A 26,544-nucleotide genomic window follows, 5' to 3' on the forward strand; every position below is an offset into this window, starting at 1 on the left:
TGACAACTTCTTTTTTAACATACATTCAATCTTGAAAACATCATTTAATTAAATGGGGGCAATTTATGTGTGGTAATTTTTATTACTTGTTTTTGAAAAAATGTCGTGTAAGTAACCGTTATTCTACGACAACTACGAGATTCAAATGAATGTTGGTCTTTTAACATATGAAAGTCATCTAAACGCTTCCAAGTGAACTTAAGACTCTTCAGAGTGCGTGCATTGCCCTCGAACATGAGCTGCACCTTCTGTCTAGCGAATTCTTCATTTTTGAAGCTCTTCAATGAGTTATCGAGTGCAGTAGAAGCACATCAAAATTAAAATATTTAACTATAATGCTCATAATCCTAACATTTGGTTTTGTTCGTCGTACCTGAAGAATAAATTCATTCCCCAAATATCGTCGTGATTGAGAACATCGCACACACCGCGCAGTGGATAAACTGCCTTCAGGACTCGCTTGTTTATCAAAATGGTCAGCAGATTGTGTTATTGAGTAACAATGTTTAGAGCAGATCATTATAAACAGTTGAGAGTAAGTGAAAGTTTTAGTTGAGAGTACTCAATACGGTACAAAAATGATGACACTTAAGGTATCAAAATATACCAATACATTTGACCGGTACTAAAATGAATACCACAATTACCTCATTACCTTTGACTGTGAATCAGATGGGCGAGGAAACTGGGCGCTTTGATTTTTAATTGAGTGCATCTGTATGCGTTTTGATTGCCTTAATAGAAATTAATTCGGTGGCTCGATGCTGGATTAGCTGTGGCTTCTTTTAAAGAACTCAAAATCTACACAATGTAATTGCATATTATTTGCAATCCAGTTTATCATCTCTCCATAAAAATAAGTGCCAAATCATCAAAATGTTAAAAATAATTTATAAATTTATTAAATTTTAACTAGATATTATGTATAATTGTAAATATATTTGACATAGCAAGAAGGTTTAAAATAAATTCCATTTCTTGCTAGAAATATGGTCTTGAATTGAAAAGTATATTATGTATATTGATTGAACAAAACACATTTATGTACGTTAGATCATTTTAATTGAACTCTGCTCTATAAAAAGCCAAATTCACGATATAGTAATTAGCAATCTCTATCTCTTTGTGTCTAGGCAGCTGAACAGCTTTACAATTGCATTGCTCAGTTGCCTAAATTTTTTGTAATACTTTTAGAAACTTCAGTTTAGTAATCATTAAAAACGCCCACTTCATCGGCACGTGTCAACGCCCATTTGAGATAATCGATGAGAAATTGTTGTGAGAAGATTGCTTCCATTCTCTTAGCTTTGAAAGCCTCGTTGTTCATATTCTCAATTGTACTGTCCGCAGCCAACTCCTTGGGGATTGTCACCATAGGCAAAAAGGCGAATAAACCGAACATTCCAAAAATCTCACGATTCCTCAGCTCCCAAAGTAAATCCTCATAGCTGGGAATCTTCTCGTAACGTGCATATTCCAAGGCCTCCTTGAATGCCTGATAATAGACCTTGATGAGTTCCTCACGACGATTCTTGTTGAGATCCAGCTTGATGCTGGTATTCAAGAAGAAGTTCAAATCGCAGCCTGGACTGCCGAAGAAGGGAAGTTGAAAGTCCACAAAAATAGCTCGAGTTGGAGTCTCTGGCTTCGACTTGTCATCATAGGCGTACATAAAGTTATTGGTCCACATATCGCCATGATTGAGAACCACATAACGGTCATCTGGCTGCTGTTTGGCTGCCTTCACCAAAATGTTTCTGAAGTCGTCCGACAAGCGTTGCAAATCCTTTGTAATCTTCTCATAGCCTGGCCATTTACTAGTGGCTTGAATGAGACCCTTGAGCAAACCATTGAACATGTTGTCATAGGTATCGCTCTTCAACAAGGTCTCTTCACTAAGCATGCCGCTATGATAATGCCTAACTATTTCCGGATCCTGAAAAGGTCATAGAATATAGAACTAGTACTTTGTTGTATGAAATGAACTTACCTTCTGTGCCAGCACCATGGAGGTGGCATGGAATTTGGCCAGCTGCTGGAGAACCAATGAGGCATGATTCCAATCCAAACCTGCTTCGCGAGAAGCAACTTTAAAGCCATCGACTTTCAGATCATTGAACACAATTGTTTGCACGGGTTTCGTTATAGAATGATAATATCTAGAAGCAAGTTCATATTTATAAGTTTCTTGCTTTCTCTCTATCTTTTTCACTATTCACTCACTTGGCGCCAAATTTGCTGCCATCGCTTAGAATATCCAAGCGTGGCAAAATGTCCGTATAGGTTTGCTTCTCTTTGATAAACACTTTTACATCCTCGAGGAACTGAGTTTCCTTCGAGATGGGAATAGTTTTCACAATCAAGGATAAGTTTTCCCTTTCCGTTAACTCTTTGCCGTCAGCCCAGCGAGCAAAGTTCAACAGCACTCGGTAGATAGCTGAGCAGTAATTATCTCCCGGGTTGCTGCCCCACTCGAAGTTAATCTCATGAAGCGTCACTTTTGATTCCCGCAACCCCTTCTCTAGGGCATCCACGAAGAATCCTTCGTTCAAGTACTCGGGCACTGAGATGTTTTGCTCATTTTTAACTACGACCATTGCGACGGTTTGGTTTGTGCGATTGCGACTACCTTGATTAGTGCTAGAGACGCGCTGTTTTATACGCGAATTAGTTTGTTTTTGGGGATTTTTATGAATGTTGTCGCGATTTCATCTACTGTTTGGCTCTCTCTTCTGTGACAGGTACCAAGTGGCCGTAAACACAATGGAAATAAAATACTACATAATAGTACATAGTGGGGCAAAAGAATATTAAATTGAGAGTAACATAATTGACATATCAAATTGTAGTTTTTGTATGTTTTAAATATTCTATTTCTATTTAGAAGCATTTGAAAATTTGTGTTTTAAACATAAGCTTTGAAATATATTTTGAAACAATTTTATAATATTTTTGAATACCGTTTTGATGAACTTTAAAACACTGTGCATTTACTGACATCACAGTCCAGTTTTGCAGCATCTCCGTTCTGCGTTTGGAGGTTTACTTGTTTTTTATTTTTGCATAGTCATTATTTATCATGCCCTTAAAAATTCGTGTCTTCTTCTTGGTGTGGTGATGATTCACGAGCTAGAGGCTAGCCGATAGTTAAGACTTAACTTAGAGATACTGTTTTGTAAAATACTACACACGTGTGAAATGGTATCTGACGTCTAGTATTCTGACGTTAAAAGTTATATTTTATACACAATATAGCTCACGGCATTTCATGATGCAATGAATAATCAAAATGAATACTCCACTAAATTTTACAAATTAATATAATATAATGTGTGGGGCAAGCCACAGAATAAGACAGAATAATATTATTGTCTCCAGCCCTTGCATTTAGATATTTAAAAGAATACCGATAAAAACAAATTTGAGTTTATTTTGTATTTGGGTAATAAATGTTGTGCTACACCAGTAAAATTTTGATTTTTATACCCGCTACCCATAGGGTAGAAGGGTATTATAACTTTGTGCCGGCAGGAAATGTATGTAACAGGCAGAAGGAGACATCTCCGACCCTATAAAGTATATATATTCTTGATCAGCGTCAACAGCCGAGACGATCTAGCCATGTCCGTCTGTCCGTCTGTCCGTGTGAAACACTGGATCTCAGAGACTATAAGAGATAGAGCTCTAATTTTTTTTCGACAGCATTTGTTATGTTTGCACGCAGATCAAGTTTGTTTCAAATTTTTGCCACGTCCACTTCCGCCCCCGCAAATCAAAAAAATCGAATAACAAGCGTAACTTTAGAGCTACGAATTTTGGTATATACAATAATAACTATCGTAGTTATGATTCCTGAAAATTTGGTTGCGATCAGATGAAAATTTGGGAAGTTATTAAAGAAATACTTTTGTATGGGCGCCTATTTACTGGGGGGTCTTAGTAGCTTTGGGTGACAATCTGGTATATTGTGCCGTCTATGGTATATTTTGAATGCGGTTCTATATCGATATACCAAATATACCATTTGGTATATTTTTAGTATTTTTTTAGTATTTTCGGTATATTTTTAAAATGATACCGCAATATTTTGCCTTTATTAAAAATGGGTAGCGGGTATCTCACAGTCGAGCACACTCGAGTGTAACTTTCTTACTTGTTCTTTTTATACCCGCTACCAATAATGTCTACTTATAATGGGTCTTAGTTGCTGTGGCTGTCAATCTGGTACATTTCACACTCTATGGTATATTTTGAATATAGTACCATATAAATATACCAAATGTTGCAGTTTTAGTTTTTCATTTAGTTTTTAGTATTTTCATTCCTGTTGATCTATCTGAAGATACGAGTGAGCTGTTGTCTCATGAAATTAAACACGCAATAAAATTAATATTGTTAAAAGTATTATTGAGTACAAGAAACGCATTCGTGTAGCTTTTAAATTCACTGCCGTGGTAAGCTGAAAATTTTATTCAACTCTGAAAGATTAGGGTAAGGCATTTTGTAATAATTATGTAGTCGCGGGCGAAGCCGGCTAGAGAAAAATATAATTTCGTTTAATGGGCGACACCACATCAACCAGTTTTTTTTTGTATAATTTTTTGATAGAGAGAAAGACACGCGACTTTTTCATTTTATATTTCTTACCACACATGGAATACTCTAAACCAGTTATTTAAATTTTTTCATTTTGGAATTATTTACATATTTTATATTTTACATCTCATTACTATAACATAGCATCGGCTATGGACAGCCGGAAATTACCTCACAGGGCTAACCCACTTTTGATTAGGTGATGTTAACTATTGCTTACTCTTCAATTGTTTGTTAATCTATCAGCTGATTGATAAGACATGAAATATTTCTAGCTCTCCAAGTGTTTGACGTATTGTCTTTCTTAGCATTTTCATGGTGAATCAGTTAAATTATAACCAGTCTATCATCCATATTCTTTCTACATGTGTTTGTTATTCCATCACAAGTGTGTTTCGACTTCGACTTTCCGGGTCTTCTTAATTAATTGTTATCTGGATTGCACTCACGTTTGTTTCGGCTGAACACCTCGAAATTAAAATCAGTTGCCGGGCAAGCGTATTATAAATTCTGTCTGTCACTATTAAAAACAAATAAAACAATTTTATTATTAGTCATTGAGGCGGGCATTTATATAAGTAAAAACATGTTTCAAATTAATGAATTAATGGCAGAGGCGCAATAAAATACGACATTTATTGACTGATAACTTGGGTGGAACTTATTGGAATTATCACGTCTATTTGATGCACCCACGCAACTTTAAATTCTATATAAGTTTGTATTTGAACACATAATTAATGAGTATTTAATAAGTGTACATAAATCAAGGCAGATAACCGAACAGTTTACTTAGTTACAGTTAATTTGATTACCATTTGTTTTATTTATTTTTATTATTATTAGAGTTGACTTCTTTATTTCTCTTCCTTCTAAATATTAAAACATTGGGGGAGAAATTCTTTTATTCATTTAAAGATGAATTATCCCAAAAATGTATTTTTAAAATCACTTCTTAAAATGTTCTAAGTAACTTGCATACACATTGTAGGCAATCTTAGTTAAATACAGATAAATGTATGTAATTAGCAGTTCTACTATGTTATAAAAACAAAACGTTGCTGAACACACATTTCTTAGATGTTCGTGCTATTTTAATAAACTGTGTACTTACACTTAAATGACACCCAATAAAAAAGACTGTAGGGTAGAAAAAACGTGTTCTCTGTTATATAACTTTATAAAAGTAAATTCACTGTTTACTTTCTCAGTCTTGTGATTATCGTGAGTAAAGATAGCAACAGAGCTAGTCTTTCTGTTTGTTTCTATAAAGATCTTACATGATGACAACCACACTCAAGTCATGCAATAGCATTGACAATGACAACATATTTTTTCACAGGCATCAACAAAACGACTTTTAATTAAATGGGGGCAATTTAAGTGTGGCAATTTTTATTACATTTGAATTGAAAATGTCGCACATGCAACAGTTATTCTACAACTACTACGAGTAATAATCGTTATCATATGCAATCGTTCCTTCAATCAAACACTTGCAAGTCATCTAAACGCTTCAACGTGAACTTGAGACTCTCCAGAGTGCGTGCATTGCCCTCGAACATGAGCTGCACCTTCTGTCTAGCGAATTCCTCATCGTGGAAGTTCTTCAATGAATTATCCTCCGAATCGACGCCAATCATGCTCATCAGCGGAAAGAAGCCAAAGGCTACAAAGAATCCATATGCTTCCCTGGCACGAATCTCAGCCATGATCTCTTCATATTCAGGCAGAGGTTTGCTCCAAGGCAACTGCTTCAAACTGTCCACCAAAGCATCGTAATAAGCATCGATTAGCTCTTGACGTTGAGTTCTTAGCACGTCCAGTTCCAGGCTGGTATTTAGAAAGTAGTTGATGTCGAAGCCCAGGCTGCCGTAGAAGCACAGCTGAAAGTCAATCTGAAAGCGATTTGAATGAGTGAAGAATTGAAATATTAAAAACAAAAATACTTACAATTCGGACATTTTGCACCTTGTATTGTTCATCGTACTTGAAGAATATATTATTCACCCAAAGATCTCCATGATTGAGAACATTGTACGCACCACGCAATGGATAAACTGACTTCAAGACTCGCTCCGTGAAGTGCTCATGGTAGCGATAGAGTTTCCTAGTAATTGGCCCAAATCCATCGCAATCATTAATCAACGCAGCCAGCTTAAGCAACTGAGTACCAAAGAGCAGTTTGAAGGGTTCCGATTTGATGGCATCCATGTGCAGCAATCCAAATGGATAACGATCTATGATTGTCTCGGGTTCGTTCTCTGCCATGACCATGGTAAGAGCATGATATTGAGCCAACTTGCGCATCACAAGCAGTGCATGAGCTGCATCCAAGCCAAGTTGACGGCACTTCAACTGATAGCCATCGCAGCAGAGATCCTCAAAGATCATTGTCTGCTCAGGTTGTGTTGTTGAGTAATAATGTCTAATGGTCATAAGTATTAAAAAAAGGTAAGGGCAAGAGAAACATAAAGTTACAGTCGATGGTGCTTGACTATGAGTATGTTTTACAATATACAAAACAATTATGAGACACATTGATTGCGGTTCACCACAAATAAAGTATTTAAAAATGGTATCAAAATATACCATTCGTACTAAAATAAATACCACAGTCATATTGCTAACTAAAGCACATGATTTTATATAAATATTTCTTGAAAAACTTTTCGAGTTGCAATTAAATTTTTAAAGATTAGTTACATTTAAGTTGCTAATATTACTATTCCCACTATGAAATAACTCTATCATCTTCACATGTTTTTAAAGTAATTTGTTTTAGAAAGCCAAGGCCAAATATGTGAACTAAACTTAAACCTACACGAATTTCATCACTATTTTTGGTGTCTCTAACATTTATAATCTCTGAGATATACATATGTCTTCTAATAGTGAACAGACAAACAGACAGACAGACCGATAGACAGACAGACGGACAGACAGACAGACGGACGGACATGACTACATTGGCTTGGTGTAATATTCCTTTCCTTTGGGTAGCAAGTACCTTCTCAAGTATTTATACTCACTTGGCACCCAAGATCCATGGCTCTTCGCTGTCCTTTACCCCCCACATGAGTGCCTCCAGCTTTGGCTTGATGTGCATGTAGAAGATGGTCTCTTTGTTGTAGATGTGCAGACGAGACAGAATCGCCTGCTTCTCAGGTGGCATGCACTTGACAATCAGCGAGCATTCTATCAGCTGTCGATCCGTAGTCTGGTATTTGATGTGAGCTCGATAGATGTTACTGCAGTAGTTCTCTCCGCCACGCGTTAGATCCGTTAACTGGACATCGAGCACTTTGATGTCCTGTTGTTGTAGTCCATGCTCTAAGGAGCGTCTGAAGAACTGCGATGTAAGATAAAGCGGCAGAGGCTCCGATGTACTCGACATTATCTTTGACTGTGATTCAGATGGGCCAGGAAACTGTGCGCTTTATATGCGAAATCAAAGTGATCTATAGTTGATTTTTAATTGACCCTAATGGAAGATCTTTGGGTGCATCTGTTTGCAGTTTGATTGGCTCAATAGAAATGCATTCGGTGGCTCGATGCTGGATTAGCGGTTGCGTCTTTTGAAGAACTGCACAAATATCGATATTAATATACACTAAAAATGTTAAAGCAAAAAAAGTTGTTGCAATTTAACTGAGCATACTTTCAACTTAAAAAAAGAAGCTAAACTATTTTTATAAATTTATAAATTTATTAAAGTGTATTGCCTTTACATAAATTGAACTAGGTGAAGATAAATATAAGAAGTGTAAAATATAATTTCAAAGCGCTTATCGAATGCCATGACAAAATCGTTTGGATTTCCATTTGTTGCTAAAAATATGCCCACCAATTAAAAAGTATATTATATTGATTGAACAAACATCTACGTTAGATCATTTTAATTGAACTCTGGTCTATAAAAAGCACGACATAGGAATTAGCACTCTCTGCCTCCATTTCTAGGCAGCTGGACAGTTTTGCTTTTCCCTTGTTCAGCCGCCTGACTTTGTCGTTAAGGTCGATGAACCCATTGCCACTTGGCGGAGCTTTGGCTTAGAAATCGTTAAAGACGCCCAACTCATCGGCACGTTTCAACGCCCATTTGTGGTAATCGTTGAGGAACTCTTGTGAGAAGATCGCCTCCATTTTCTTTGCCTTGAAACTCTCATCGTTCATGTTCTCAATGCTGTTGTCTGCGGAGAGTTCTTTGGGCATCGTAATCATGGGCAAGAAGCCAAACAATCCAAAGACTCCGTAAATCTCACGGCTGCGCAATTCCCAAAGTAGATCCTCATAGCTGGGAATCTTCTCGTAACGTGCGTATTCCAAGCCTCCTTGAATGCCTGATAATAGACCTTGATGAGTTCCTCACGACGATTCTTGTTGATATCCAATTTGATGCTGGTGTTCAAGAAGAAGTTCAAATCGCAGGCTGGACTGCCGTAGAACGACAATTGGAAGTCCACAAAAATGGCTTTTGTTGGCGACTCTGGCTTCGACTTGTTCTCGTAGGCGTACATGAAGTTGTTGGTCCACATATCGCCGTGATTGAGAACCACATAACGATCTCCAGGCTTGGGCTTGGCTGCCTTGACCAAAATGCTTCTAAAGTTGTCCGAAAAGCGTTGCAGGTGCTTGGTAATCTTCTCATAGCCGGGCCAAGTAGCAGAAGCCTTAATGAGACCCTTGAGGAATCCGTTGAACATGTTCTCAAAGGTATCGCTCTTTAACAAGGTGTCTTCACTCAGCATGCCGCGTGTATATTGCTTAACAATTTCTGGATCCTAAGGGTAAATTTTAATATTAGATTCAAGCCAGTAAAATGGTTTTCTGAACTTACTTTCTGTGCCAACACCATGGAGGTGGCATGGAATTTTCCCAGCTGCTGGAGGATCAAGGAGGCATGATCCCAATCCAAACCTGCTTCGCGAGAGGCAACTTTAAAGCCATTGACTTTCAGATCATTGAACACAATCGTTTGCACGGGGGTCTTTATGGAATGATAATATCTAGAAGCAAATTGTTATTTTTAGATTGTAATTTTTTGCTTTCTTTTCTCTCATTCACTATTCACTCACTTGGCGCCAAATTTGCTGCCATTGCTTAAAATATCCAAGCGTGGCAAAATGTCTGTATAGGTCTGCTTCTCTTTGATGAATACACTGACATCCTCAAGGAATTGTGTATCCGGGGAAATGGGAATAGTCTTCACAATCAGGGAGAGGTTCTCCCTTTTCGTCGACTCTTTGCCATCAGCCCAGCGAGCAAAATTCAAAAGCACTCGGTAGATAGCTGAGCAGTAATTGTCTCCTGGATTGCTGCCCCACTCGAAGTTAATCTCGTAGAGCGTCACTTTTGATTCACGCAATCCTTCCTCTAGAGTTTCCACGAAGAATCCTTCGTTCAAGTACTCGGGCACTGAGATATTTTGTTCATTCTTTACAACGACCATTTCGACGATTTTGTTTGTCGGAAAATTCCACACGCGACGATCACTTCCCTGTTGCGATTGCGACTGATTTGATTATTATAGTGCTAGCGACTCGGTATTATATACTCGCATTAGTTTGTTTTGGGTGACTTGTGTGTTTTGTCGCAATTTCGTCGACTCTTTGGCTGGCTCTCTCTTTTTTTCTGTGACAGTGACACTGTAAAGACAATGAAAATAAAACGCGACATAGTGGGGCAATAATACAATAAACTGAGGCAAATACGATAAGCAATGGAAATTGTTGAAAACACTTTTTCAATTTTAATTTAAATCAAATTATATTATTAATTCTTTTTGCTGGATATTAAAAATGTATTTTTAAGTTAAATTATTATTGATTCAAAAACATAAAATTATTTTCATAATTTTTTATAGATTCGTTAATTGTAAAAATGTAAAAAATTCGTTAATTGTAAATTGTACTAATGTGTAGTAAAATTATTTGAATTAAATATATAATATATGATAGTAATGTAAAATACTTAATATATCGCTTCTGCTCAATTCCTCCTCAATTCCATTCCACTGTCGCAATTTTTGAGCGAAATTCTTCCGTGTAGTGAAACTATTTTATTTAAATACATATACACTAATAATCTGAGATTCTTACTTTTTTTAACCCTTTTATTATTTTTGACACAATTTAAATGAGTGTTAGACCACTGTGCATTTATGACATCACAGTCCAATTTCGAAGCCTCTTCGCCGCTCTGTGCTTAGAGAGGCCTGTTTGTTTTTATTTTTGCATACTCATTATCTTTTAATGCCCTTACCTCGCATTCAACAAATTTTAGTTAGAAGTGGACGCTGTAGCATTTTTTTTTGTAGTATTTCCCATGCTCTTAATCAAATAATGAGCTCTTGACGTCTTCGTGGCTGGAGCACCGCCTGTCTGTTGTTGGAGCACCGCCTGTCTAAGGGGTCAGTTGGTAATATTCGTGTGGTTCTATATACTACTAGTCGCATTCATAACCGAGCGCAACGTTGTGATTAGCAACTACGTGATATTTACTAGTTTATAAGTGTGTTGATATTGGTGATACGCACATGGGGTTTATTTATTATTATTAATTTTGTATACACGCCAATACTATTTTGCCTTAGTATATTGTATGTTTGCTATGGCAAGAGCGGGAGAGCGCAACACTGACGTGTAGATTGAGAGATTGTCGTTGTGTGTGGCGCGTGTTGAAGCACAAATAGTATTGTCTATGAGTGAATATCTTAAGTTTCTTATCTCAACCAGAAACACAATGTCAAACGGGGGGCGATAACAAAAATTATGTTCTGATTATAGGAAATTGCCCTCGGTTTCTTGATAATTAAAGAGGGGTAAAGTGCGTATTGTAGTGGGTGTGGCTCTATGTGTATTTAATCAGATGTTCGTTGTTGACCAAATGTAATTTTGGAAAAACATTTGAGTTTGAAGAGGGTATTTAATCGTCTATAAGTTGTATAACAGCTGCTTCACATTTCGATTTCGCAATCCAACTAAATTGAGTCACACACCTTGCTAAGCTACTGACCAGACAAAATGTGTCTCATTAATTGCCGAGTAAGGCTTTTTGAACAAGCTGATATGCTGGACAAACACCCTGTATTTTTGGAATTACCTTTTTGTCTTGGTATATTTGTTAAGGAAATTTTGCTGCCTTAGTCTGGACATCCTACCCTTATTTGTTGTCCTTTCGGAGTAATGTGCTAAAAGTGGGCACAATTTAACAGGGTAGTTTTGAATTTTCCCTAACTAGGAAATAAATTGACAAATTGCCTTAGCAATGGGAAGTATGTGATAAGGAAATATATGTGACTCATGCTTGAACCAAAAAAACGTAAAGTAAAAAAATCCGCTAAGAGATAATCATGATGTGCTGCTGTACGCTCCGTTTCATTTAAATTTAAAAATGTGGGTATCAAATTAAACCATGCGAGCAACGTACAAATTTGGATAAACATTTTGACATTTATTTAAGATGACTTGCACATTGGCGAATCAATTGAAGTTGTCAGCGAGCTGTTAAACATCAGCGTGACAAAGCAGAATGACGAGTTAATCATTCTTTCATCCGCTAGTTGCACTTTCGTTCTTCCGCTAATGGGAATGCATTTTTGTGTCGCTTTGGGGGGATAAAAGATAGTAAATAGAGAGACGCGGAAAAGTTGAGAGTTCGTTCTCTCAATTATTGCATTTTTTGCTATGCCTTGCGATACGCATCACCAGTTGCTTTTTTCGCTAGGGGAGCAAAAAATAGGGGGCGTGGACATGAAAGGCCAGTTTGCCACGTTCGCCATGTTTGCGATGTTTGGCGCTTTGCCTTTGAGTTGCCATCGGCAGTCCACACACCCACACACATGCATACGCGGACACACACACACACACTATTGCAATTGTGCATGTCACGTGCTTTTGCAGTTCATGACGGCTTAATTAACTTGCGTGTTAGTTTTTCTTTTTGCTACTCTTGTTTTTGTTTTTTTTTTTGCCTTGTTTCTGTTTTCGTTTGATGCTTGCCAGATTTTCGCAATGCCTGCAACTGACTTTTCGTTAGTTTTTTGCACGCTTTTTTAGTCGACGTAAAAATATGCAGCATAAATTTTGCATTACACGTTAAACGGAATGCATTAATAAACAACAGCGTTTGAATGCGCGATTGCACACAAATTAGTGACCAAAGCCACGGTTGTCTGGCCACGCTGCACACCTCCCACCTCCCTCCTCTTTCAACCGCATGAGACTGAAATTCCTCCGCCCGCCCGCTCTCCCAAAACGGGGTTGCTCCCCTTTACCCTTTGAACAGCGCTGATGTATGCGATTTTAATCGTACGCTCAGACACAAACATGATGCGAAGCCAAAATCCATGGCAACTCTACCATTCTAACAACTCTACACCCCCGAACGAACCTTACGGGGACAAAATATAATGGAAGTGCTGCTTTTGCCTTTTGCTTTTGGTGCGAGTTGCGGATGCCCAAAAGTAGACACAACAACAGCAAGCGAATTGGGATGCAGACAGAACAGAACAGAACAGAACTGAATAAATGACCATAATCAAACACTTTACGCCTGAAAGCATGCCGAGCATGCCGAGCATTGGGCATTGGGCATGCATTCTCTCTTTTGGCCATTGAAGAAGAAAGCAGCTCTGCCTAATCCTTCGTGCCTCCTCCTCCTCCCTCTACTGATACAGTTGCGTTTCCCTACTCCTATCTGTGTGCATCAAAGTAGCTGTCGCCGGTGGCCAAATTTAATTAGTACCCTCCAATAGTCTCCCTACTTAGTTGAGCATGTCAATACACTGGGCATTTTCATTTTGCTGTTGACTTTGGCAGTCTGCAAAATGGCGTAGACGAAGAGAGGGGGAAATTACTTTAAGGGCAGCTGAAAGTGTTGATTGATGAATTACTTAAGGGAAGACTGTTGTGAGGCGAGAAATCAACTTAGCGAATACTTAAAGTAGGGAAATAGAAACAGAGTCGAATACAGATTAAAAGTTTGTTCTAATAAGAATAACAAAGATTAGAATCGAATTGTTATGTAGTTTTTTATAACTCTATCGTATTCGATGATGTCGATTGTCATATTTTTCAATGAGCTCCGCAATAAATAAAAACTATTGAAAATAGTCAAATCAAGGATTATAATCGAAAGCTCTAAATTGCGTGCTAACTCTTTGATTCCTCTGTAGGAGATTATTTTGTTAATTGATTGGCAAAAATTTTCTGTTGACAGCAATGACATATTCTATTCTAAAATTGAATGCAAATTAATAAATAATGAATACAGATCAAAGTATAAAATGATTCAGCAGCTTAATTCGTTGTTATAGGTGAAAAATTGTAGACAAATTGAATTCTTTATTAACTGAAGATGATAAAATGCAACTAAAAATCAGTTCTCTTCATAGAGCATCACTTTGCCATTGTTAAACTTTCGCTTAGGATTTTCTTTCTTCATTTTTGGTCTGATGTTTAATTTAACTTCATTTGCACGTCGCAGCAGCAGGTGGGTTGCAAACTTGCCTACTGCTGCTGTCCAACCGTCTGCTGTCTGTCTGCTGTCTACCGGTTGCTGCCTGTTGCCCTTTAATCACAGTTGGTGCAAATCAAACACAAACAAATGCCATTATCATGGGCCATGAGTGCGTTTATAGGCTTCGCAGCGAGAGCGGGGGTTCAGTTCTCTGTTGTCGCTTGCAAAAACTGTTGCATACCATTGGGCGGCGTTAGGAAGTCGAATGCCTTGCATACTTTTCAGCTGCGTGGCCAAGCGCATGAATAATTGATTTCCATTGCCCCAAAAGTCGCGCGATCTCGCTTCCGCCCTTGGCTTTAGTAAATATGCACATCTATATGTATGCATCTGTCTCTGTCTCTCTCTCACACTGCTGTCGTCTCGCATTCATTTGTCAGAAAAGAGCGTCAGTTTATTTGTCTGTCCCTCTGCCTCTCCATCTATCTGACCGTCTGTCTGTCTGATTGTTTGTTTGTTTGTCTGTTTGCTTGCTTGTTGGGTTGGTTGCTCGTGTTGTTTATTTGTTTGTCGCTGTCGTCGCATGCAACATATTTTCGCTGGGGCCTTGCATAATTCGCCAAGCTCTTCCGCTCTCTCTCTCTCTCTCTCTCTCTCTCTCACTCTCTCTCTCGGTTGGTTGCCATTGTTTTTTCAGCTTGTCGCTTATCAGTTTATTTTTGTTCATGCCATTTGCGTGCTACTGTCGCTGATCCCTCCCACTTTCCATCCTCCCTCACTTCGTTTCGCGGACTTGCCCACTCTTAAGCTTTTCTTATTGCTCTGCTATTGGCATATGTTTTGGCTGGTCGCGTGTTTGCCTTTAATCCCAACCAACGCATTACGTTGCCATGCTTCTCTCTCCACTCTTCTCTCTCCTCTGTCCTCTGTCCGCTATTCGCTGGCTTAACTCAACGTTACCCACAACAACAAGTTTTACTCATTTATATAGCTAACATAAAAGTATGTGTGTGTGTGTGTGTGTGGCAATTGAATCGCAGCTTATTTGCAATGCCAACGGATATATATTTAATTTTCATAAATATGTACATATTTGCATTGCAAATGCTTGATCCTTGCTGCATGTTGCATGTTGCATGTTGTTGTCATTTGTGTTATTCGTGTTGAACTCGCAGCCACTCGATATAATAAGCCTTTGAACCATAAATGCTGTCATTATAAACATTTTTGTAGCTTCTTTTTTATAATAACTAATTGCTGACAGTTTTCAAAGTGACCAACTGACAACATCGGACATCGGACACCAAAATTATAGCATTGTCTTACATTTTCAATGTTCTCTTTATTGAATTAATAAAAAAAAAATACACCAGCCATGTATTTCGGTTTAAGGGCTTACTTTTTTATTCCAACAAATTGGTAGTCATATTTTAAATGGTGTTTTAAAATCAATTACAAATTATTTATTATATTTATTTTACAATATAAGTCTGCTTCGACTGTTGTCGACTTGAATTATAAAATCATTAAATTGTAGTTTGCAAATATTTAATATTTTACAATATTTCATAATATTAAATATCAAATAAATATTACATTTACCATGAAGTTTACGAAACAATTGTCTCTATCATATATACATATTTATATTTTGTTTAATTACTTTTTGTTTCTTTCTTTTCGTATTTATACTAAATAAAAAGATCAATATTAGAATGAGAAATTAGAAAGAAATTATTTAAATATTATTATTTCTTTCCTTGCATCAATTATTTCTAATAATTGAAAGGTCTTATCATATAAATGTTTAGTGTCTGACCTTACATCATTTGTACATTTTCCATGATTAAATTTCATATTATACAAAGGCCAATATATTGAATAATTAATAAATTGTTTGCAGTGAAATTTGAATTTAAAATTATTACTCTATCTAAATATATTTGCAAAAGTTTAAAGTGTCGTATTTAAGTTTCATTTTTACGTAATTAATTAGATTTAAATTTGAGCATTTCCACTCAACTGAAATTCAATGTTTATTAAATAATCAAAATGCACTTTAATCTTATTTTTCTTTTTGAAATGTACTCTGCTTTGACAAGTATTTTATTTTACGTATCATGCTTAACAATTTCCCACGTTAGTGTCTGACTTGCTGCACATGACTGGAGCATTTCAATCTCAATTCGTTTGCTGGTAGTGACACGCGAGTTATCGAAACAGATTCGTCTGGTAGTCCATATCAATACCAACGCTGGTCCACTAACTCTCCCGCCGTGCTGCTAGATGAGCCGTGATATATGCGCGGACATGAGCTGTCTGTGCTATCCAGCCGTCTGTCTGTTGTCCCCTGTCTCCCGTCTCCAGGCAGCTGCTACGAATGACACGCTGGACGGCAATAAATGTCAGTCGGCAATTAAGCCAAGGTATGCACCATATCAAAGTCCCTGCAGGGGAAGTTGAAAAAGTACCAAATGACGTCGCCGCTTAAGGGGTGTTTACATTCGCTAAATTTCTCCGCCATTCCAATTGGCATTCCAATGAGCGTAAGTCCTTGCTCTCTCTCACGCTCTCAGCTACTTTCCATTTGTTTTGGGATATTTTTTGTTGCGCTTGGCGGCAAATCCATTTGGGGGTGTGTTGGGTTGGTGTTCATTGTGCTCATGGTTTTGGTTAACACTAAAACTCGAGACGTTGTCAGGTGTGCATAGCTAGAGAGGGAGAAACAGAGAGAGAGAGGGAGAGGGAGAGGCATGTGTTGGGCTCTTGTTTAATGGAAACTGAAACACCAGTTGATTGCCTGTTGGTATTGCATTTCAGCTTGCTGTCCTGCAGCTCGCTTCACAGAGTCTATTGCATGTGGTTTGTGTGGCAAGCAGCAAAGTGAAGAAGAACAATGCGAGTGCGTATGTGTGTGTGTGTGTGTGGGAAAGAGAACAAGAGTTTGTTGCAAAATGGTTTCTAGTTTCTTATGGCTAACTGTTTTGACAAGCCAATATTAATGTGGAAGCCAATATGGGAGGCAGGCAGGGCAGCTGGGCAAGTAGATGCAACATTCTGTTGCATAGCCATCGGCGAAACACGTTGCGCCTCATGTTGCGTGTGTGAGCTCAGCGAAAGCGTAATTAACATGCGATTTGCCTTTTGCATTTCAAGGTGTCATAAATCAGCGCATTGTTTGCCCTCAAATGGGGGAGTGTGTATTTTCTACAGAGGACATTGTTGATGTCAGGGGGTAAGAGGTCACTTGGGCGGGGGTGTGTGCGCTTCATTAAAAAGCTCACATTACCGTTGATTTCCTAGAGGCATTAATTTGGTAAACATGGTCAAATGAATAGAGCCAAAGGGGCGCAAAGACAGTGACTGAATGGCGATGATTTAAATGGGGATTTTATAACCTCATATATTCACCATTATTATAAACTCTTTTACGCTTCAGTATTAAACCCTCTTTGGTCAGAGCCTCTGCAGCGTATAACTCTGGTTTAAGTCCTCGTTTGTTTTAGACTCTTGAATGAATGCCGTAAATTTTGCAAATATCTCTGATGTAGATTTTGGCACTGGCCACCGATAAGCGACGCACAACGTTGACATCCCTTCACACATGGCTCACTAATTAGGTGTGAGCTTGTGGGCGGTGCGTGTCAAGGCTGCAAAGGGGGTGGAGATGGGGGGGAGTTATAATTAACCAGAGGTTCAAGAGATTGCTTCGAAATCTAGTTAGGACATTACGCTACAAAATGGCTTTAAATTCACTTTTGTGGGGAGGGGATTTCACATTTAAATTGAATTGCCAGCAGCACAAACAAACGTAGAGCAAACACTGAGAGAAACACTTCCGTCTGCTGGTTGCCATTTCCGTTTCCGGCGAGGCGCGTGCGTGGGTAATACAAGCTTTGATTTTGATTGCCCCACAACATTTTTTACAGCCTTGACGCTGCACGAAAAGAAATGTCGCCAAATCAAATGAAAGCAAACGTCACAAAAAAATAAACGAGACTTTAACAGCTGCTCCCCCAGCTCCCCAGAACACGAATCATGCGAAGACACACACTATGTTGCCGTCTAGTCAGGACAGCTAATCCAGGACTCCCTCAGACTCTGACTCTGACTCTGACGATGTCTTCGCCTAAGATCAAAGGCAGCTAAGCATTAGGCCATGTTATTTTGTGCTCTTGTTTTGCATAAATTAAACGGCCTAGACCTCAGTTAACTTAATGTAACTAACGTCGAGAAGAAAAAAACGTAGAGAGAGTGAGAGAATGTCTGCTATACTTGAAGGCGGCTTAAAGTTGCCTTGATTGAAATGCCTCCAACGACGACAGCGACTCTTTATGGCATATTCCTGTGGCTTGCTAGCCACAAAAACCAAAACAGCCAAAACAGAAGCACGAACATATAAAGTATACGTGTATTTCGTATTTCGTAGTGATGCAACCACCTTGAGCCGTATGTTGTGGTTTGACTTATGGTTTTGACTTTTCCTTGACAGTTGCTAGCTAACATAGAGTGACACACACACACACACGCCCACTCAACTTGCCACTTGGCACCTGCTCTGTGTGTGAGACTTTTTGAGCCATTTTTGGCATGCATCGCAGCACACACAACAAATGTTTATGACACATTTTACACATGCGGTTTGGCACGCACAAAGTCACTCACTACTCCACTCCCTTTGCTGCAAGGTGGCTGCGAATGTGTGGCAAGGTGGCAAGGGGGAAGGGGATGATCTTAGTGGAATAGAATTCTCTAAGCAATTTATGTGAATATTCATTACATTGCTCGAGCGAAACTAAACGATTTACATTTAATTTCAAGAATTTCAGCGCCTTTTCTCTTTTGACATTGAAATGTTTCTGGTAAATCGCTTTCTCTCAATATGCTTACAAATAGTTAAAACTAAATGATTTTCTACTTTATTTAAATTAATTTTGTGCTACTATAAATATATATGTTTATTGCTAAAATAACTTTATTGAGACTTTATTGTCTATACCTATACTTATTGTCTATGATATTTATTTTTTAAATTCTCCCATCTCTTCTTTGCGAAATTGATTTTGCACATCGCAAATTTTGTTGTGTTGCCAGCTGTATCGTATTGTATTATTGTATATATTTTATTAATGTAATTTGTTTTTAAAATATATTATTAAAATTATTGTTAATAAATTTCTTATTAACTTTAATTTCATAGTAAATTAAAGCAGTTATTCTCCCACTTCTTTTTTTGTGGCAAAATCGATACAGATTATATTTTATTCATATGCTGTGATTAAAACTCATACTGCGCTGTGAATTATTTCAATTACATTCGATATTATTAGTTTTATATGTTGCTTTTGCTACTAATTTGTTTTTTTTTATTATCCATGTGGTGACATATTTTCAGTTTAATACATGTATTTCGTTAACTTTTTCAACTTCAGCTTTGTTGTTCTGGTATATTTTCTTCTTTCAGTGTTATTTTGAACGTAATAGTATATTTATATACCAAATACAATCTTTGCTATAATTTAGTATTTGTTCGGTATATTTATTAAATATAATTTTAGAATAATACCGAACCATTTTGCTGTTTTTTTTTTTAATGGGTACCGAGTATCTCACAGTCGAGCACACATGTTTTACTATTAATCCGCTTTTCTATCTTCGTCGTGACATATTTTCCCCTTAAAGCATTTCTTTTTTAAATTTTCCTATCTCCTTTTTGGCGAAATCTATGCGAATTTGATTTTGGCAACTTTGTTATGATTAATATTTGCACCTTTTGCTGTGCTGCCAACTGGCAAATTGCCATAAAACTGAATTTTTCGTCGCATATTTCAACATGAGATTGCATATGCAAACTTTTGATAAATTAGATGACCATTTAAGTAGATTAGTTGTGTGATGCATGAAATTGATGCTGATTAATAGAACAACTTTTTTTTTATAAAAAAGTGTAAAAATCAGAAAAGCCATAATTTAAGTTTTCAAGGATTGATGCTATTTTAAATTGAAAGAGTTAATTAAAACTAATAATGGATTAATAATTCATTAATCAATTCATTAATCACTCTTTATGCCAAGTGACAGCAAGAAAGAAGATAACTTCATCTCATTATTCCGTATTTAGAAAGCTCATTTAATTAGCAGAACATTTATTAACTACAAGGATAACCGAGAAAAAAGTTTCAATACGAATTAACACCCAACTTGTTACAAGGCAACGCTGAATGAAAAGAGTTTACATTTCTTTTTATCTCGTTCGTGTTTTCGTTTTTTATATTACGCACACACACACACACACTTTTTGCAGAAAGCTAACACAACTAATTAAAAGCACTTTGTAGAGTTGCTTTTGCCTGGCAGACACATTTATTAGTAAGAGACGCAGTTGCAGGCTTTTGCTTCTGGTGTAAAGTGGAGAGCAAACTGGGAAAGTTGAGCCTTTTGGTAAATTGCCGACCGCTAAAGATGTGGGCGTGGCTACGTGGGCGTCTTGGAACAAAAAAGAACCGCAACGCCGAAGCCAAACTTCATTAAAAATGCACACGGAAAGCGGCCGACAAAAGCTGACAACTTTATTTGAATAAAGTTGAGACAGACACGCCTTCAACACTCACACATACACACACACACTTAGTATCTGTGTTGGCTTTAATTTATGAAGTCATTAGATGCAATTTTCGAGCACCTGAGCAGCATCTTCTTGGCACTTTGGCAATTTGGCAACCATTTGCTGCAGTTGTCCCAATGCCAAACAATTTCAAACGCGACGCGAACAAACCAAAACAGAATCGAGGCCAGTTGGTTTGACAGCTGCCAGACGATTACACCCTCTTGGCCTGGCTTGGCCTGACTTGGCCTGGCCATGAACGAACGGAATGCAAACGTTTTCTAATTTTCCACGCCATTAAATCAGGGATTTCAAGCCAGACGCATGCGATTCCAACTGCCACTGGCATCATGGTGACATCGAAGGAAGCAACGTCACACTGTCTGACGGACAAGCTCAGTTGCAGCTGCAAGTTCAATTCAGTTGAGTTGAGTTCCTAACCTTGATTGCTTGCTAGCCTGGCCTGGCCAAGACAAATGTCCAAGTGAATTGCCATCAAGTCGCTAAAGTGATTGAAGTCAAATACAAGTGATTACTCTGACTCTTTTTATGTGGTTTGCAAGGCATTTAATTAGCGATTTATGTGTTTCTTTATTGTTTTATAGACAGAGAGCAGCAGTTAACGACGCTATAGAAATTTGCAATTGAAATAAGTTAAAATGTCAGCTGTTAAATTGTTTAACAAGGATTTAAATTTAGCATGTAGTTAAGTTAATGGTATAAATCTAATCTAGATAAAGAGATTTTATTCTTTTTACATAAGGAATAATTTGCAAATGATTTAAATTAAAATGTAACCTAATTACGTATAAAATAAAGTCTTTGGTCTTCTTCTTTATGCAAATGCTTAATAATATTCAAAATCAATTAATAATATAAATCTATTCTCAATGGCAAGTTCAAGACTATGTGTGATTTTCCTTATTGCGTGAAAATTGCAATTGATTGAAGAGAAAATGAGCAATTTCATTATATCGCATAGGTTTAAATTCTTTCTGTAGTTTTTAAACTGTAATATTTAATGTAAGAAATTTGAATTAAAGTAAGAGAAAAAGATGAAGATGTGAACTGTTAAATTGTAAGGGTTAAACTCATCTTCTAGGTTCTAAATATTTTCGGAGTTAAGTAAATAATTAAATCTATTGAGGGTTTTGATGCATTTTTCTTGAAGTGTCACTTGATATAAACGAAAATGTCAGTTATTTACTTATATCACAAAAAATTATATTTCTTATCCCGCTGCTAAATAATATTCAAATTAATTGAATAGAAAAAATCTATTGTAAGTGAAATTAGTTCTACTTTTCTCTAATGTGTTTAGGAAAAGCTTAAAATCTCTATCCAGCTGCAAAGAAATGTTTGATTTAAGATAATAATAGAAACCTATCGAATTGTTAATGAAAAGTTCAGATTTGTTTCGTTTTATAATGTGAATTTCCTTTAATTATTTAAATTTCCACACCGAATTTTGTGCCTTTAAAACTCTATTAATATATTTTAACCAGATTCCAACTTCAAGTTCATTGTTTCGCACTAAAACCCAATGGGGGACTCTTTCCTTTGGTAAACATAACAACAAAAAGGGAAATAGAAACAACGCCTTGTCGGTAAAGTTTAAATTTATAGCACTCGGAATTCAAAGCCAGAGGGAAGAACTGACCTGCTCTAAGGTTATGTGGTCGCATCCTAAAAAGAGTAGGAAAATAAGCAAAAGAAACCAAATACAAAGAGATAATTTCGCAGCTAAGCATAGAAAAAAGAAAAACACAGTCGACAAGAGAAGAACAACAAGTTTTTGTGGAAAGTTTTTCGCGTTGGGCAACAACGTGACAGGCGAGGCAAAACTTTCGAAACGAAGTTTTAACACGTTTCAGTTACCTTTCTGCCACGCCCACTCATTATCCGGTGAGTGAAATGAATGCAATGCAATGCAATTAATTGTCAACACATCTGCGAGGCATTTCCACCATTCAAAGCTTTGATTGCCACAGCATAAATTTAATTGAAAAACTTTCTCGCTGATCGCAATGTTCGAGTATTGTAATTACAGTTACTTGTACTAAAGTATCTATGTGTTGTATCATCAATAAAAATGACAACAATGTCAGCCTAATAGTTGCTGCAAGATGCAACTGTAGCTGGGAGCTAGAAAATGTGAGCTCGGAGTTCGAAGCTGGCAGCATCACCTGAATAACTTTGTCCGCGTTTCTTGCCAAAGTGCAATTCAGCGTCAACTTGAACTTTGTGTTTTGTAACGTGCTCAGAACTCCGTTACGCTCCTAGGGGAAGGTTAACTTTTCACTTGGTCATGAGCTTTGCAACGTCGAAGATGATAATAGCTCTAGGATTTCAGTCAGATGGAGCCTTGGGATTCACTTATTGCGTTATGTTTTTGAATGACAGTTTGACAGTTGAACTTCATGATAAACTTCTAAAATATAAACATGGCAATACAGCGTTATCACCTAGAATGCAATTTAAATTACTATAATATAATTTTCAATCGTTCTATTTCACATTGAATTAAGATTAATTGATTACTTAACGATTTGTTATAATCAAATTCTTTTTTATATCAAGCTATAGTGCTGACAACTTACACATAGTGTTGCCAAATGAATAAAAAATAAATTTTTTATTATATATTTTATTTATTCAATATTTGGAATACTTAGGTGGGTGATTCATTTAAATTTAAAACATATAACATATTATTATAAGTATTTTTATTATATTAAAAAGTACCCAAATTTATCATATAATAAATTGGAAAATAATAAATTGGATGTATTTTGTATAATACTATTGTGTTCCTAAAATTGGGTGATTCACTTAAATTTCTGATTTCCATTTATTAATTTATTGAATTTCATTTTTTATTTGTTTTTAATATTTTCAAAATAAAGCAACTTGGCAAACAGTGTTGTTAAACGAGTAGACTTGGAACATGTTTTAAAAGTATTCTAAAATATATTATTCAAATGTGTTAATTGTTCGTTATTGATATATTCATTTTGTAAGCAAATTTTAATCATTATATGTTGCCAGTTAGCAAGTGTTTCAAATATTTTAGATTTTTGAAAATTAATTTGTAATATTTGTTTTCAAATTGCTCTATATAAATTGTCGATTGCATTGTTAGATCATCCATGTTTCGATGTGATAAAAGTTATTCGCAGCTGTAATTGGTATACGAATTGCAGTCGTTGTTGTTATTATTGCTGTTGTAGTTAAAAGTTATACGATGGCGACGACGTCGTCTGCAGGTGCAGCCTGCCATATTATTTACAAGTGGTTGGAGAAGCAGTCACCACCGCACCTGGGACACTCTTCCTTCTTCCTTCTTCGTTTTCTCTTCCCTCTTTCTCACGAGTGCAGATGGGGAGATGGATGGTGGCAGCGGTGAGGTGAATTCGCCCACAAGGCACCTATAATTTAGCGCTGTTTATTTGTAAATGTCTGTCGCGTCGCGGTGCGGGATCGAGTTGCAGGGTCGGAGTCCTTGTTCTCGTCACGCTTCATGTCAACAGCGGCAACTTCATTGTCTGCCGTGGGCAGACCTTTAACTCCCATTCTCCCTCTCAAATGGGGTTAACTGCTTTCTCTCTCGCACTCTCTCTGTCTTTGTCTCCTCCTGTGTGTCACTGACATTAAGTGCAGTTGGTTGCTGTTGAGTTCTAGTTGTTGTTGCTGTGGAAATGTTGGTTTGTCGATTCCCAGAAAAACGTTTTGCAATTTATTAACTGACATTTCAAGTGGTTCATATTGTTGCTGTTGCTGTTGTTGTTGTTGCCAGGGGCCAAGTTGGTGGCAACCTGTGCTGGCGGATAAGCAAAACCTATGACACTTATTAGTGAAGCAGCTGTGTGCCAAACAAAAAGAAAACTCCTCGCTCTCTTCGACCTCGTTGCATGCATATTTGATTAAGCTGCCACTGCGCCGCAAGGTAGGCTATGATATTTGCAAGCCAAACTTTGCAGACAAACGCGCCCGCGGGGCTTGGCAAACATGACACACACTCCAAGAGGCAAAGAGACAGACACACAAGGGTTAAGGCCAAGTTGGCAGTCGGCAACAATAATGCGTAAGTTTTTGGACCCAAACAAAAGTTGCAAATGTTTTGAATTTGGATTGCGAGTGAGTAAGCGAGCGATAGAAAGAGAGAGAGACAGACAAAATGGCCGGAAGCGGAAACTGTTTTGTACATTGGCAAATTTGATATGTAAACGTGCAGGGCAAAGGGCAAACGATGCGAGTCCCAAAAAACAGAACAGACAGACGCTTCTCGGTTTTATGCGCTTATTAAACGCTTATTATGTAGGCGGCCAAAGGAGCAGCAGGTTGTCGACTGTGAGAAGCATAATAAAAAGCTTAGTAGACTAAAAAAAAAGTAAAAGTAGATATTTGCCAAAAGAACTTGCAAGTTTTAGACGATTAGTAAATGTTTAGGGACGGAGGTGAAATAGTCCTTAATAGTGGCCTGAGAACTCACACAAATGTTCCTCGGCCATTGGACCCTAATTGTTTATTTATGAGGTTGGCAATTCAGGCACCTTGGAAGTGTAGTAAGCTTCAGGACTTAAATGCAGCTTATGAGTGTTGGGTAGGGATGATTAGAACACGTCTGTGGGGTTGATTGACAGGTGAAATTCAACTGTTAAATATGTTATTAAAGCGTTGTGTAGTGAAATTATGAAATGCTTGATTAAATATGGCTTAGGGTAATGTTTGCTTAACTTGGTAAACGACGAAAAGCTTACAATCAAGTAGAGAAATTATTATGAATGCTTTTTTATTCCTTGTAGCTCGATTGATTTCATATGCCTATGAAAATACTTAATTACACAACCTACGATACACAATTTACAAATATTACTAATTAATGTTGAATATACATGGGAGAGGATATTCAAAGATAGCTTTGAACCAGACTGTATCTTTTTCTATCGATTGATTTGATTGAATATTGATTGACACATATGCGTACTGTTAAATGATAATATTAATAAGCTGATTATCTATTTCTACACTTTGATGTATGCACTCCTATGTATTCCAAGCTTGATTGAGTGATTGAATGCTGATTGAAACCCGTGTGTGCTATAAATTGATTGAAGTTTTATAAATTAGTATTAATAATTTAGTTATTTTTTCTACCCCTTGATTGATTAATTGATTATACATTGATTGATGTGGATTTTAAAAATATAGGTATTTAATAACCCACTGAACGATTCAATCCTGTTTAAATTTATTTTACTCCTTGATTGCATGATTGAATATTGATTGACCTTTGTGTATCTGTATTGCATAAGGAGGGAATTAAAAAACCTACTAAAGGATTTAAGTTGTTCATAAACAAAATGTTATCTCCCTTCTCATTGTGAGTGATTGATTGATTGAATATTGGTTGACATGTATATTTAAAAGATTTCACAGTCGCTTGAATCGTTTTGCCTCAGAAAACTAAACACAGCATAATTGGAAATATTCTTTCATTATCTTTTCACTAATAATTCCAAGAGCTTGCCAGCATATGATGTTGATTGAAGGAGGATTAAGTGAAATGTATTCTAGCTTGTTAGTATCCCATGACCGCAACTCTTCATGGCAATCAGTCTCAAACTGACCGCAAATACGAGCATCTGTTTGTATGTATGTGTGGCTTTGTTGGCAGCATGTATTAAAGCCACAGAATATCACGTAAATCCTTATGTTGGCCTTTTTGTGTGCTCAGCTCATTTCGTGCAATCTCAGGTGTCATATTCCAGATGTAATGATGTACATTCACATTAAGCGACCCTTTGATGGGGTCGTCTCATTCATTTGATATGCAGAGCACACAATAACAAACAAACAGACGTACAAATGGCAACAAAAAA

General features: G+C 37.0%; 4 protein-coding genes across 4 annotated transcripts in view; 1 reads left to right on the forward strand and 3 right to left on the reverse strand.

Moving 5' to 3' along the window:
- Window positions 1–26,544, forward strand: part of LOC117564511 (uncharacterized) — an 81,245-nt gene that overhangs the window by 4,208 nt on the left and 50,493 nt on the right. The window lies entirely within an intron of this gene.
- Window positions 1,139–2,660, reverse strand: LOC117564519 (uncharacterized). Its single transcript, XM_034243338.2, has 3 exons — window positions 2,224–2,660; window positions 1,991–2,159; window positions 1,139–1,936 (listed from the first exon to the last, which is right to left on the reverse strand). Exons 1-3 carry the CDS (start codon window positions 2,595–2,597, stop codon window positions 1,205–1,207), a joined length of 1,275 nt encoding a protein of 424 aa, XP_034099229.2. The 5' UTR covers window positions 2,598–2,660; the 3' UTR covers window positions 1,139–1,204.
- Window positions 5,958–8,118, reverse strand: LOC117564520 (uncharacterized). Its single transcript, XM_034243339.2, has 3 exons — window positions 7,629–8,118; window positions 6,550–7,024; window positions 5,958–6,494 (listed from the first exon to the last, which is right to left on the reverse strand). Exons 1-3 carry the CDS (start codon window positions 7,991–7,993, stop codon window positions 6,081–6,083), a joined length of 1,254 nt encoding a protein of 417 aa, XP_034099230.1. The 5' UTR covers window positions 7,994–8,118; the 3' UTR covers window positions 5,958–6,080.
- Window positions 8,459–10,127, reverse strand: LOC117564516 (uncharacterized). Its single transcript, XM_034243336.2, is given in 4 exon segments — window positions 8,459–8,927; window positions 8,930–9,380; window positions 9,437–9,605; window positions 9,675–10,127. Coding segments are annotated over 4 exon segments (1,272 nt in total). The 5' UTR covers window positions 10,049–10,127; the 3' UTR covers window positions 8,459–8,649.

Source organism: Drosophila albomicans, chromosome 2L, assembly GCF_009650485.2.
Source record: "Drosophila albomicans strain 15112-1751.03 chromosome 2L, ASM965048v2, whole genome shotgun sequence".
NCBI classification, from domain to species: Eukaryota; Metazoa; Arthropoda; class Insecta; order Diptera; family Drosophilidae; genus Drosophila; species Drosophila albomicans.

Excerpts from the sequence above, each read along its gene's own strand:
- LOC117564519 (XM_034243338.2), bottom strand. The coding sequence starts at position 2,597 with ATGGTCGTAGTTAAAAATGAGCAAAACATCTCAGTGCCCGAGTACTTG. Across the intron at positions 2,160-2,223 it reads GGCAGCAAATTTGGCGCCAA|ATATTATCATTCTATAACGA; the intron begins GTGAGTGAATAG and ends ACTTGCTTCTAG. Across the intron at positions 1,937-1,990 it reads CCATGGTGCTGGCACAGAAG|GATCCGGAAATAGTTAGGCA; the intron begins GTAAGTTCATTT and ends TGACCTTTTCAG.
- LOC117564520 (XM_034243339.2), bottom strand. The coding sequence starts at position 7,993 with ATGTCGAGTACATCGGAGCCTCTGCCGCTTTATCTTACATCGCAGTTC. Across the intron at positions 7,025-7,628 it reads CCATGGATCTTGGGTGCCAA|ACATTATTACTCAACAACAC; the intron begins GTGAGTATAAAT and ends TATGACCATTAG. Across the intron at positions 6,495-6,549 it reads AGGTGCAAAATGTCCGAATT|ATTGACTTTCAGCTGTGCTT; the intron begins GTAAGTATTTTT and ends AATCGCTTTCAG.